Below are 15,126 nucleotides of genomic sequence, written 5' to 3'. Positions count from 1 at the left end.
GCATATCCTTGAAAGATATCCCTACAAACCGAATCACTGAATTAATGGGTATATTTATTTTAAGACTTCAAACATATATTTCTGAAATGTCTTCCAATAAGATTTTACCACTAACCTTGGTAAAAAGTAACATAGATTTATTCTTTTTTTTTTCATTAAAAAAATACCCAAGGTATAAAAAAAGGATAAAGAATAACACATAACATGACTTGGTTATATTTGATATTTAGTTAAACTAATAGCCATTTTTAAAACTTGTATTGCTCAAATGATTAACTACCTCCTTCCTACCCTCTACCAATCTGTAGAGACCATGATCTTGACCAAGACCCCAAATGCCTTAGTCACCATGAGTAGTGAGTGTTCCTCTATGTAATCCATCCCCTGAAAGCCACCAGAGAACCAGGTCTTTAATCATTTGCTCACCTGTGACTCTGGACATAGTGATACTTCCTCAACTAAGAAACCTTTTCTTTGTTGCATTAAAAAAATTGTATTGCTCAGATCTGACTGACTTTCGCCAATGTAAGCCAGCTGAAATAAATAAGTCATCACATATCCATTGAATACTCGGGCTTGAAGAGAAATTTAAACATTACAAGTAAGAGAAGATCCCTGCCCCTAAGGAGCATGCATTTTGAACAATGATGGAATTATGGAAATAAGCATATAACCTCCTGAGGTATCTTTAAAGATGCAATTATGAATGTAAATATTCTTAGATTAAAAAAAAATTTATAGCCCTGGCTGGCGTAGCTCAGTGGATTGAGCGCGGGCTGCGAACCAAAGTGTCGCAGGTTCGATTCCCAGTCAGGGTACATGCCTGGGTTGCAGGCCATGACCCCCAGCAACCGCACATTGATGTTTCTCTCTCTCTCTCTATCTCCCTCCCTTCCCTCTCTAAAAATAAGTACATAAAATCCAAAAAATAAATAAATAAATTATTTTATAGCCACAGTTGTTGCAACTGAAAAGATACCAAGCAGTATTCAATACTTCATAATACACCTAAGCAGGTAAGTGTATGGCTAGTATTTATTCTTCCTGTTCTGAGGATTCATAGGCATTAAGGTTTATGGTAGTACAGGAAGGTGTCGCCAGGACAAGGACTTGAAGCTAAAACTTGTGTGACTGAGTTGCTGTGAGAACTGTTTATGTTGTACGTAATTATTATTTGCCTTTTTTCTCTTCCAGATTTGGCATCAGGGGAAAGAAGTTACATTTTTCAAGTCCTTATGTTCATAAAGCATCTTCCATTGCCAAACCCCCTAGCCTGTGTTCTATGGGAAAAGAAGAGGAAGACTGTATAATCCTCTCTGAAGGGATAATAGAGGAATATCTAGCATTTGACCACACAGATATGTAAGTTATATGTCTTTTAAGCTATTTACTCCTCTCCTCTTTGATGTATTAGTATCTACTTTTTCTAAAGTATGCTACCAACATTACCTGTAATTAGATTTATGTCACTTTTTGTTACTACTTTTCTATTACTTCTCAGGTATCCAGAGTTCATGTGCTTAGTTGATATAAATCCCTATTACTTCTACCTACTGGACTTCCTTATGTTTTTTCTTCCCGCATATATCATTTGCCTCTTCTTGACAGTAAACATTTTTAGATGAATTAATTTTTTTCTATTAATTAATTAATTTTATACAGTAGGTTCAGCAAATGATTTTGGTGCAACATAGATAAACTGTCTGGAAAAAATAAGGTTCCTAATTTATTCTTTACATAATATAAATTTCATACATACAAGAAATTTAAATGTGACAAGTGAAATCATATAAGTTTAGGGAAAAAATAAATTATGAAAGATTGTTTTTAAAAAATAATTTGATCTGGCTGGGTACTCAGTTGATTAGAGCATCATCCTGATACACCAAGGCTGTGGGTTAGATCCCCCGTCGGGGCACATACCGGAAACAACTGATGAGTGCATGAACAGGTGGAGCAACAAATTGATGTCTCTGTCTTTCTGTCTCTCTCTCAAAAAAAATAGTCAATAAACAAAAAAATAAAACATAAAAATAATTTGGGAATAGGTAAGGTCTTCCTAACCATAACACAGAATATACAAGTCATTTAAAAATTCTTTAAAATAACTATAAAAAGTCAAACGACAGGTGACAGACTGGAAAAACATATGCAGTTCACACATACACAAAGACTACTTTCCTTAATGTGTACACATCAATAATAAAAACACTAAGGACTAAACAGGCAAAGAACATGAATTAGATTTATAGTTCACATAATTAGATTTTTAGTTCACATAAAAAGAAAATGGCCTTTAAACACAAGGTGAGACAGAAGTAGATTTAAAGTTGTTCACATGGAAAATGATACAGTAATTAATAAATAATACAAGAATAAACTGTTTCACGTGCTCCCAACTATAAACCTACTTTTGCCCAATCCATATATGAAATGAAATTGTCTCATTCACAAGTGGGGATTCAAATTAATACTATAATAAGATACTATTTTATCTGTCAGACAATAAGGCAGGGAATAAAAGTAGTGTGATAATTACTTGAATGGGAAAACAGACATGTTGTTTTATAACTGAAGAATTACACTATCTCTTTAGAGGAGAGTAGGCAATATCTTTCAAATTGAAATGCATAGGTCCTTTGACATAATAATCCTATTTATAGGAATTCACCCTGCAGATATAATACCCATGTAGCTAAAGAACTAAGTACAAGGATATTAATTACAGCATTGACTCTAAGAGCAAAAAGTTGGTTGATCGATAACAGCTAGTTAGATGCATTACACATACTGGATATATCCAGTGGAATACTCTGCAGCTGTTTTTTAAAAGAGGCAGATTTATGTGTACTGATAGGGATCCATGGCCAAAATACATTGTTAAATAAAGGAACACCATGCAGTATAGTGTATAATGTAACTATTTCTCTGGACTGATGTATAATGTTTACTTTGGGGAATGGGCGTTGGGGGAAGAGATGTAGGAGGCTTATTTTTCACCGCATGAATACATTTCTACAATTTGAATTGTTCATCATGCGAATGTGTTATCTCCTCTAAAAAGAAATATAAATTTAAATATAATTAATACTAATTAGACTTCCTTCCCCAAATGTTCTCCTTGGGAAAGGAGCTTTGATTGCCCTGCATAAATCTCCTGGCACCCTTCTTTCCACCAACAGTTTTCTGTTTAGTTCTGAGACCTCTGCTGCCCCGGGGGTAACTGTCACTGTAGACAGAAGCTGAGAGATCTTTCTCCCTACCCCAAGCCAGTTCCACAATTGGCTTTGTCTTAGTTTAGAATACATCTGTCATAGTAAGCACATCAGCTAGTTCCCCCCACCGCACCCCCAGAATTGTGGGGCTATTGGTACTCTCTGCCAGAGAAGAGAGACCTGGCTACCTGGGAGTTTCGGAGTTACAGATACACAGTCTCCAGAAGAGCCTCAGAGTAGATTCCTGTGCTGTTGGGTTTCCCTCTTTTTCATTTCCAGCCAATTGGCAAGTGTTTATTTGGATTAGTAAAAGTATTTTAATAATCTATGTTAACTGTTTTTCTAATGAATCGTTGCCTTAAATAATTATGGAGCATAATCACAGTAATGTGCACATCATTAAATGTGTGATATTAATATTAATCTAAATGTTATCCAATTACAGCCTTGGTTGGTGTGGCTCAGTTGGTTAAGTGCCGGCCTGCAAACCAAAGTTCACTGGTTCAATTCCCAGTCAGGGCACATGCCTGGGTTGTGGGCCAGATCCCTGGTTGGGGACATGCAAGAGACAACCAATCGAAGTTTTTCTCCCTCTCTCCCTCCCTTCCCCCCTCTATAAAAATAAATAAATAAAATCATTAAAAAAATAAATTATCCAATTATAACAAAAAAAGATGATTTCTGTATGCTTGTCACAGCTTGTTACTCAATTGGCAATGCTTATCTGTTTAAAGCTAAAAAATCACAATGATTCTCAGTCTTATTTTTCTTGTTCTATTTTTGGCAGAGTAGTGGGGTGGGGTAGGGGTAATAATGGAAATGCAGTCTCCTCTGCAGTCTCCCTTTGTTCATAGGATAGCTTAAAGCATGTGCTACATATGCTAGGCAAGGGGTGGGGGCAGGGGCACAAGTCACACTCCTAAGAACAAAGGACAGTGGTGAGCATTCAGTGAAGAATAACCATGAAGTCTTTCCATCTTGCTTCTGTTACAGGGAAGAGGGGTTTCATGGAAAGAAAGCAGAAGCAGCTACAGAGAAACAGAAATTAGGGTATCCGCCCATCGCTCCATTTTACTGCATGACAGAGGATGTCCTTGCTCACGTGTTTGACGACGTGTGGAGCAAGGTCCTGAGCTGCATGGAGCAGTTGACACGTACTCACTGGGAGGGATTTGCTTCTGGTAAGGATCTTTGTGAAACAATATAAAAAGACAGTTGTTTATGATTTCCAAGCACTGACCAGCCAGTTAGACTACATGCTTCATTAGTGCAAAGGACTAGTATTTATATTTCCCACAGAAACTAAGAGATATTTAGAAAGTGTTTGAGAATGAGTAGATGAGTAACAAGGGCTAGTCTGTGGTGACTAGATGGAGATTATACTTTCTCTTTGAATATAATTATTTGTGACAATAAAATGTGTAAGTGGCAAATACATCTTTAAACTGCTTTATTGAAGAATAATGGATATAAAATAAATCATACATATTTAAGGTATACAATTTGATAAATTGACCTGTGTATAAACCCATGAAACCATAAAAAAGCCAATCTAGTGAACATATCCATCACCTCAAAATGACCTTTGTGATCCCTCTCTCCTGCCCTTGCCTGACCCACCATCCCCAAGTGGCAGCTCATCTTTCTGTCACTATGGATTTCTTGTTTTGCATAATTTTATATAAATGGAATCATATGGCATTTACTCTTCTATCAGTTCTTTCACTCATTTTGACCGTTTTGAGATTCATCCATGTCCTTGTGTGTGTCAATAATTTATTCCTTGTATTGCCGAGTATTCCATTGTTCCTTATATAATGTATTTATCCATTTATTGGTTGATGGACATTTGTATTGTTTTCAGCATTGGACTGTTACATGTAAAGATGTTATGAACACTAGTGTACAAGAATTTTTTGGAAATATATTTCCTTTTCTCTTAGGTAAATTTCTACAAGTGGAATAGTTGGATTATATGGTTAAATGTTTATTTAACTTTCCAAGAATTGTTTGTGTTGGTTTTCTGTGTTGCACAAAAAATTATCACAAACTTAGCAGCTTCAAACAATATATATTATCTCACAGATTTGTGGGTCAAAAGTCCAGGAATGGCTTGGGTAGTCCTCTACTTGGGATCTTAAAAGGCTGCAATCAAGGTGTTGGCCAGGGCTGGGTTCTCATGCAGAGGCTCAACTATAGTAAAAAAGGATCCACTTCTCCTTTTGTGTGTTCTTGGAAAGTTTCAGTTTCTTATAGTAGTCATGACAGTTTTCTTCTTCAAAACTGGCAAGACTGAGAACTAGTGTGCTAGCAAGACAGAAGCTTATATAATATAACATGATCATGGGAGTGACTTCCCTTCACTTTTACCATCACCTATTATTCTGAAAAAAGTCACAGGTCCTGCCCATCTGCCCACATTCAAAGAGAGGGAATTACACAAAGGTGTGAACACCAAGAGGTGAGCATCATAGGGGCGCCACCTTGGAGTCTTCCCACTACAATCCTCCCACCGGTCCCCAGTGATTCATGTGCTCCCACATGCAAAATACATTCATCTCCCTCCTAGGGTTCCCAAGAGAGTCATCCTAAATCAGAAGTCCAAACATCTTATCATCTAAATCAGGTCCTTCCATGAATGAACTTCTTGGATGTAATACATTAAATAAGTTATTGGGGCACAATTCATTTCCATCCACAGACCTGTGAAACTAAAGGTTAGGTACGCAGGTATGTAAACATCTAACTATGTAATCTAACCATTTCACTCCTAGAGAAAAGTTAATCTGACTCCATATCCAACATATAACAGTGGGCCAGAGAAAGGATAACAGTTATAGACATTCCAGTTAAAAAAGCAGGGGAGGGGGATGGAGAGTAAAAAGGGATCCATATGAAATTCTGAAATCCAATTGGGAAAATTATTGGGAGTTCCTTCATTAAGTTTCAAGGCCTGGAAATAATCCTCTCAGCCCTCTGCTCCACTGTCTGGGCTCTTGGTTTCACCCTGAGTCATCTTTCTCATGAAAGGTAGCACATGTTTGCAGCTAGTGTAGATTTACCAGGCTGATTCCTACCAGTAGAATTGTGGAGGTCTGACAGCCTTCTTTCATTTAGAGTCTTTTGCCATCTAGAGACACTGAGAATTTCCAAATTCATCAGGTCCTGGTTTCCTTATGTTTAATAGTTTTTCCCTCAATTTATCATTCTCATCTTATGTTTTATTATAAGCAGCAAGAAAAAAATCAGACCTCAACCTCAACACTTTGACTGGAAATCTCTTTAGCTATATATAACCAAGATCATCACTTACAAGTTCAGATTTTCACATTACTGGAGACCATTTCACTAATCTTTCTGCCACCAAATAACAAACATCTCCCTTCCTCCACGTTCTAATAGAATGTTCCTCATTTCCTTTGGAGCCATCCCCTACAGCATCCTCCAAATCCAGATTTCTACTAAATCTGTTCAAGGTAATTTATGCCTTCTCCATCATGCTTCTCAAATTTCTTCCAGCCTCTGTCAATGAACAATTGAAAGGGAGATCAAGAAAACAATTCATTTATAATAGCATCAAGAAGAATAAAACACTTAGGAATAAACTTAACAAAGGCAGTACAAGAGTTATACATTGAAACCTACAAAGCATTATTAAAAGAAATTAGAGAAGGCCTAAAGAAATGGAAAGATGTCTGTGTTTGTGGATGAAAGACGTAATATCATTTAAGCTGGCAACACCCCCAAAATAGATCTACAGGTTGAGTACAATCCTTATCAAAATTCTGACTGCCTTTTTTTGCAGAAATGGACAAGCTCATCCTGAAATTCATATGGAAATTCAAGGTACCCTGAATATACAAAACAATATTGAAAAGGAACAAAGTTGGAGGAGTCACACTTCCTGATTTTAAAACTTAACACAAAGCTACAATAATTTGAAACAGTGTGATACTGGCATAGGATACATTCAGAAGTCCAGAAATAAACCCACACATCTATGACCAATTGATCTTCAACAAGAGTGTGAAGATCATTCAATGTGGAAAAGAATAGTTTCCTCAATAAATGGTATAGGAACAACTAGATAGCCACATGGAAAAGAATGAAGTTGGGACCTTACTTGACACCATATACAAAATATCAACTAAAAATGCAAAAAAAAGACACACATTTAAGAACTACAACTATATAACTCTGAGAAGAAAACATTAGAGTATATCTTCATGATTGGCATGAGCTTATGTCTTGTAGTTTTCTTCATGTTGCTTCTGCTTGGAGTTTGTTGAGCTATTTGCATCTGTAGGTTCATTGCTTGGTGTGGAGTGGATTCTTAGATATGACACCAAGTCCACAAATGATGAAAAAAATAGATAAATTGGACTTAATCAGAATAATAAACTTTTTGTTTCAAAAACATTATCAAGAAAAGTGAGAAAATCACCCACAGAATGGCAGCAAATAAGCACAAATTATACAACTCATAAGAATCTAGCAGCCACAATATATAAAGAACTACAATTCAACAACAAAAGGACAAACAACCCAATTTAAAAAATGGGCAAATAACTTGAATTGACATTTCTCCAAAGAAGATATACAAATAACCAGTAAGTACATGAAAAGATATTCAAGTTCATGATTCATTAGGGAAATGCCAATCAAAACCAAACCAAAATCAGATACCATGTCATACCTGCTACGATGGATGGATGTACATATTTTAAAGGACAGTACAAGTGTTGGTGAGAATGCGGAGATTATTGGAACCTTCACACACTGCTAGTGAATATATAAAGTGGTGTAGCTGTTGCTGCATTGGAAACAGTTTGGCAGGTCCTCAAAAGGCTAAATATAAATTACCATTTGACACAGCAGTTCCACTCAAAGGTATATAACTGAAAGAATCAAAAACACATACCCACAAAAAGCCTGTGCATGAATGTTCATAGCAGCATTATTCATAATGATCAAAAAGGGGAACCAACCCAAATGTCTACCAACTGATGAATGGATAAAGAAAATTTGGTGAATTGTGCATTATGGGCTGAATTATGTCCTCCTCAAAATTCATATGTTGACCCTGGCTGGTGTGGCTTAGTGGATTGAGTGCCGGCCTGCTAACCAAAGCTCACTGGTTCAATTCCCAGTCAGGGCACATGCCTGGGTTGCAGGCTAGGTTCCCTGGTGCAGGGTGAGTGAGAGGCAACCACACATTGATGTTTCTCTCCCTCTCTTTCTCCTTCCTTTCCCCTCTCTAAAAATAAATAAATAAATTCTTTAAAAAAGATTCATATGGTTAAACCCTTACCGCCAATGTGAATGTGTTTCACACATGCATGTGAAGGAGATAGGGCCTTTGGGGTGGTATTTAAGAATGGGGCCCTAATCCTATCAGGTTGGTATCCTTATAAGAGGAAGAAGAGACATGAGTACTCCTTGTATGCATGCACGAAAAAGAGGGGACAAAAGGACACAGCAAAAAGGCAGCTGCCTACAGCCAGGAAGAGAGGTCTCACCACAAACCAACCCTGACAACACCTGGATCTTGGACTGCTAGCGTCCATAACTGTGAGAAAATGAATTTCTGTTGTTTAAGCCACCCAGTCTGTGGTGTTTTGTTGTAGCAGCCTGAGTAACTAACAGGCCATGCAATGGAGTATTACTCATCCATAAAAAGGAATTAAGTAATATGCTTGCTACAGCATGAACCTATGTAAAAGTACGCTAAGTGAAAGCAGCCAGGCACAAAGGGCCATATATTGTGTTATTGCATGATCTCATTCAGATGAAATGTCCAGACCAGGCAGGTCCACAGAGACAGAAAATAGTTTAGTGGTTGCCAAGGAATGGAGGAAGAGGGATTGGGGAACATGGGCTTTCTTTTGGAGTGATAGAAGTTTTCTGAATTAGATAGTGGTGGTATTTGCACACATTGTGAATGTAAGTTAAAGAACTCACTTGTATACTTTAAAATGGTTAAAAACAGTGAATTTAGACTTCCGGCAAGATGGAGGCATAAGGGGATGCACGATACCTCCATGCACAACCAAGATTAGAACAACAATTTAGAGGCAGAATAACACCCAGAACTGACAGAGAATTTATCTGAATGGAAGTCGGACAGCCAAGAAGTTGAAGTAGACCCGTTCATCCAGACCAGTAGGAGGGGCAGAGAGGAGCAGCCAGGCACGGGTCACAGCGTGTGGAGAACAGGGAGAACTGGGCCCAAAAGGCAACTGGGAGCACGTAAGGCATCTGGGGCATGCAAGATCACAGCAGGTGGACTCTGAGTAGGCAAGCAGCAGCTGGCAGACCCAGTGAGGCAGCGATTGTGGAGCAGGGCAGAGCACGCAACCCAGGATCCCAGAGAAGGGACTGAGGTCCCAGGAGAACAGAGCTACCACCATTGTTCCCTCCCTCCCCCGCCCCCACATACAACGTCACATTCTAGCAACTGGGGTGCCCAGCCCAGGAGAACACCTAAGGCTCTGCCCCTCACCGTAACAGGAGTGACCAGACAGGGGGAAAAAAAAAGAGAGAGAGAGACAGAGAGACATGTCTCAAACAGAAGAACTGATCAATGCCCCAGGACTCATCCTTTTGAGCGACCAAGAGATAGCCAATTATATCAGATGCACAGTTCAAAACACTGGTGATCAGGAAGCTCACAGAATTGGTTGATTTGGGGCGCAAATTACATGAAAAATGCAGGTTACCATAAAAGAGATGAAGGAAGATGCACAGAGAACCAATAGTGATGGGAAGGAAACTGGGACTCAAAACAATAGAGTAGACCAGAAGGAAAAAAAAAAAAAACAACCAAACAGGAAAGAATGGAGAAATAAGAATTCAAAAAAAACGAGAAGCTTAGGAACCTCCAGGACATCTTTAAACATTCCAACATCCGAATTATAGGGGTACCAGAAGGGGAAGAGGAAAAGCAACAGATTGAACACGTATCTGAACAAATAATAAAGGAGAACTTCCCCATTCTGGCAAAGGAAATATACTTCCAAGAAGTCCAGGAAGCTCAGAGAGCCCCAAAGAAGTTGGACCCAAGAAGAAACACACCAAGGCACATCATAATTACATTAGCCAAGATGGAAATGAAGAAGAGAATCCTAGAAGCAGCAAGAGATAAGGGGACAGTAACCTACAAAGGAGTGGCCATCAGACTGTTAGCTGATTTCTCAAAAGAGACCTTGCAGGCAAGAAGGGGCTGGAAAGAAGCATTCCAAATCATGAAAGACAAGGACCTATATCCCAGATTACTCTATCCAGCAAAGCTTTCATTTAGAATGGAAGGGCAGATAAAGTGCTTCTCAGATAAGGTCAAGTTCAAGGAGTTCATCATCACTAAGCCCTTATTGTATGAAATGTTAAAGGGACTTATCTAAGAAAAGAAGATACAGAAAAAATATGTATAGTAAAAGGACAGCAAAGTCACAATTATTAACAACCACACCTAAAGCAAAACCAAAAGAAACTAAGCAAACAACTAGAACAGGCACAGAACCACAGAAATAGAGATCACATGGAGGGTTAGCAACAGGGGAGTGGGAGGAGGAGAGAGGAGAAAAGGTACAGGGAATAAGTAGCATATACGGTAGGTAGAAAATAAACAGGGGGAGGTTAAGAATAGTATAGGAAATGGAGAAGCCAAAGAACTTATAAGTATGACACATGGTCATGACTAAAGGGGGGGATGTGGGTAGGAGAGGGTATACAGGGTGGAGAGAAGGGGGAAATGGGCCAACTGTAATAGCATAATCAATAAAATATATTTTAAAAAGTAAAAAAAAAGAAAAACAGGATGATCAAAAATATGAACAGTAAAATGATAACAGTCACAACTACCAACAACCAAACCTAAACTAAGCAAATAACTAGAACAAGAACAGAATCACAGAAATGGAGATCACATGGAGGGTTATTGGCAGGGAGGTAGAGAGGGGAGAATGGGAGAAAAGGTACAGGGAATAAGTAGCATAAATGGTAGGTAGAAACTTATATGCACGACCCATGGACATGAACCAAACAAGGCATGGGGGAATGGTGGTGAAAGTGGGGGGGCAGGGTGGAGGGCACTAAAGGGGGGTAATGGAACAACTGTAATTGCATGATCAATAAAATCTATTTAAAAAAAACAGTGAATTTTGTTATGTGAATTTTATTTCAGTAAAAAATTGTTTTAATTTTTCCAACCTGAAGGATATCCTCTAACATTTCTTGTATGTGAGTCTGTTAGTGATTAATTCTTTCATTTGTAGATATGAAAATTTATTTTGCTTTCATATTTTTCAAGATAATTTTACAGGAAATGAAATTTTAGGTAGACAGTTGTGTTTTTTAAATAATTTTGAAAACAATTTCTTTTTTAAGATTTTATTTATTTATTTTTAGAGAGGGATGGGAGGGAGAGAGAAAGAAAGAGAGAGAGACATCAATGTGTAGTTGCTGGGGGCCGTGGCCTGCAACCCAGGCATGTGCCCTGACTGGGAATCAAACCTATGATGCTTTGGTTCGCAGCCCAAGCTCAATCTACTGAGCTACGCCAGCCAGGGCTAGGTAGATAGTTTTTCTCCCAGTACTTTAAGAATGTTGTTCCCCTGTCTTCTCATGCGTATTGTTTGTGACAAGAAATCTGATGTCGTCCTTTTCTTTGTTCCTGTGTACATGTCTCTTTTTCCTCTGGTTGCTTTTAAGATTTTCTTTTTATCATTGGCTTTGAGCAATCTGATTATGCTGTGCCTTGATGTAATTTCCTTCATGTTATTTCTGCTTGGAGTTTGTTGAGCTATTAGGATCTGTGGGCTCATTGTTTTGTGGAAAGTTTTTAGCCATTATGCCATCAGATATTTTGTCTGCCCTGCCCCCAACCTCACCACCCCTCAGGACTCTGGTTACTCATGTATATTTTGATCACTGATCCCTCAGATATTTTTTGGACTTTTTTCCTCTGTGTATTTCATTTTGGATAGTTTCTATTGGAAAACTACCCAAATGTCCCTCAGCAGTAGAATGTGATACGTTCATACAATGGAGTACTATACAACTAGAATAAGCAAACTACTCTTACACCTTTATTTACAAAAATAAGTGATGGTAAAGGGCATGGGGTTTTCCTTTGGAGTGAAAGAAGGCATGGAATTAGTGGTGATGGTTATACAACACAATGCATGCACTTAATGCCATGAACTGCACACTTTAAAATGGTTAAAATACTAAATTTTATGTTACAGATATTTTGCTACAGTATGATTTTTTTTTAAACAGGTAATGGGTCCTATTTAGCCCATAGGCCATAGTTTGCCAGCCCCTGCTCTAAACTGTTAGCCACATGAGAAGCCATGTGGCATAAAGGTTATAAGCACAGTTACCAGACAACCTGTGTTCAACCACTGGCTCTGATGCTAACTTTGTATCTTATACAAGGTGCTTAACCTTGCTGTGCCTCCATTTCTTTACCTATAAAACAAGTATATTACTAATATTTACCTCCTGTGGTCATCTGAGAAATAAATGAATTATGTGAAATTCATAGAGTAGTTCCTATAATATTTATGAGTGCTATAAATGTTGGCTATTATCATTACTTTAAAAAATACCATATGGAAGAATACTTGCATTTTTGGCTTTGGAGTGGACCAGTTAGTTGTTGATAGGACCAACCTGCAGGTGCTGGTACAAACCTATCCCTACTACTGGAGAATTGTTTTTTTCTGCCTCTCTGTGAGAAAGAAAAGCCAAACTGCATGCTAGTCATATATACAGTAGGGCCACATGGCAATTTGTCATATTTGGAGGTGTCAACTCTAAACCAAAAGTGTATAAAACTGAGTAAATGTAACTATTTGTTCATTTTTATAACTTGGTATTTTTACCATCATTTTAACTTTCAGTCAATATTAATTTTAATATTAATTTAATATTTAATTTTAATATTAATTAATTAATATTATTAGCCAGTATTAAAATATAAATTATGAAAGAATATTTATTATTTATTTTAAAATTATTTTAAGTCTGATTTGCTAGTGGGGAAACAAGCCTCATGGATGTATTTGTTGAGGACAGGTATACCTCCTCAGAATGAAACAGTAGTAAACAGAGTGATCATGGGTGTGATTTAGAACCAATGACCACCAAGAACTGATACTAGTTTTACTCAGAAACATAATCTCTCATCTTGAATTCAGTTTCTAAGCCAAATTTGATGGTGAAAAGTGCTAAAGCCCACCAAAATCCAGTGTTTGTAATTATGATCCATGAAGCTATGAACATTCTTGAACATTCCTCCTGGTATATGTGCAAGAGCTCCTCCAGGGTATACACCAAGGATGTTGCTGGCTCATATGGAAATGCATCTTCAACTTCACTAGATATCACCAAAGTGTCCAAAGTGATAGTACCAGTTATGTATATCCACCAAGAGTACTCGAGTTCCTGTGCTTACAATCTTATCAATAGTTTTTGATCAACTTTAATTTTTTGTTGATGTATAAAGGTGTGTTTCATTGTGGTTTTACATCTTCATTTTTTAAGTTGAGGTATAATTTACATATAGTAAAATTTGCCCCTCAGTGTACAGTTCATATTTTCCACCTCCTTTGCTTTGGACTGAATTCAGGATTTCAAGTTTTCTTCTTCTAGTTCACTAAGTCTGTCTTCAGCAGGATCTAATCTGCTGTTGTCTCTGTTGAGGGTTTTTTTGGTTTTTTAGTAATTTTAGTTCTCGTAATTTCATTTTATTTTACAAATCTGCTTGGTTATTTTTATGTCTTACTCTTTACTCATATTTTTTCAATTGCTTCACCTCTTACATTTTGAACTTGATAATCTCAATTTCTTAAGTCTTTGCTGACCTGATTATGTTGTTTTTGCTTGCTTTTCCTCAAGATGTTTTGTGTCCTTGTGAGTTGTGATTTTTAACAGTGAGTTTTAATCTTGTAGCTTTATGTGTGGAAATTCTTTGAGGCCTGGATTAATGGGGTGAAGCTTTCTCTAGTGTTAGTAGTCACTAGTCACATGTGGCTATTTAAATTTTAATTACAATTAGATTTAAAATTCTGTTCCTCACACTAACCAAATGTTAAAGTTTTCCATTACTACCTGTGGTTAGAGACCACTATGTTAGTGCATATGTAGAACATTCCCATCGGCGGCAAATATTCTGTTGCATAGCTTTGCTTTAGAGATTTTCTTTTCTTTTTTTGCTCTAGAGACTTGCACCTCAGTACTTGTCAGCTTCAGAACTCCTCAAACCCTGTACTTGTCATATTTTGATGACAAAAAGTTTCAGCACTCAGCTGCTTGCTCAGGACTCATTGCATTTTCCAGAATTTGCATGAGTGGCAACAACACCTCGCAAGAGAAAATGCTTCATCGTTTGGTACTTGTGGGTTTTGGTGCTCGTCACAAGTTCCAGAACGAATTAACTATGGGTACCGAGGTGCCACTGTATTTGCTTTCCCTTCAGCCAGGTACCAATAGGCACTGAAGCCTGGGAAACTTCCTTAAACGGAATTCTTTGAGGATTTTTTTGGAACCATGCAGGTGGTAAAAAAATTGGGCTACAAAGATGAGTGAAATCTAGCTTGAGAATGAATTCTCAGGGAAGATTTCTTTTCACAGTACTGTTGCAGTGGGTCTGGAGATATCCACAGATAATAATTCCATTTTTTTGCTCAGATGATGAGAGTAATGTTGCAATCACCAGATCGGCTTCGGAAAGCCCCTGTGTGCTAAGTGAACCACAACCTTTGGTCTTACCTCGAGTGCCACAGTCTAAGGTGCTGTCGATGACCTCAAATCTGGTAAGCCCCCAGAGGAATACACTGTAGAGCCTCAGATTATTCTTATCAAAAGTTTGCTCTGAGTTATTTGTATTAAATGTATTATTTATGAC

General features: G+C 37.7%; 1 protein-coding gene across 5 annotated transcripts in view; it reads left to right on the top strand.

Annotated features, from left to right (window-relative positions):
- FAM149B1 (family with sequence similarity 149 member B1) overlaps nucleotides 1-15,126 on the top strand; it is a 59,559-nt gene that overhangs the window by 33,193 nt on the left and 11,240 nt on the right. For all 5 annotated transcript variants that reach the window (XM_045841843.1, XM_045841844.1, XM_045841845.1 and 2 more), the window contains 3 exons: nucleotides 1,195-1,362; nucleotides 4,209-4,396; nucleotides 14,910-15,034. In XM_045841843.1, the coding sequence (XP_045697799.1) occupies nucleotides 1,195-1,362; nucleotides 4,209-4,396; nucleotides 14,910-15,034 (481 nt within the window). The remainder of the gene's footprint in view (nucleotides 1-1,194; nucleotides 1,363-4,208; nucleotides 4,397-14,909; nucleotides 15,035-15,126) is intronic.

This window comes from Phyllostomus hastatus, unplaced genomic scaffold, assembly GCF_019186645.2.
Source record: "Phyllostomus hastatus isolate PE091 unplaced genomic scaffold, TTU_PhHast_1.1 phas_contig_38, whole genome shotgun sequence".
In the NCBI taxonomy this organism is placed as follows: Eukaryota; Metazoa; Chordata; class Mammalia; order Chiroptera; family Phyllostomidae; genus Phyllostomus; species Phyllostomus hastatus.
Note: the sequence above shows the minus strand (reverse complement) of the source record. Positions and strands in the feature narration are given on the sequence as shown.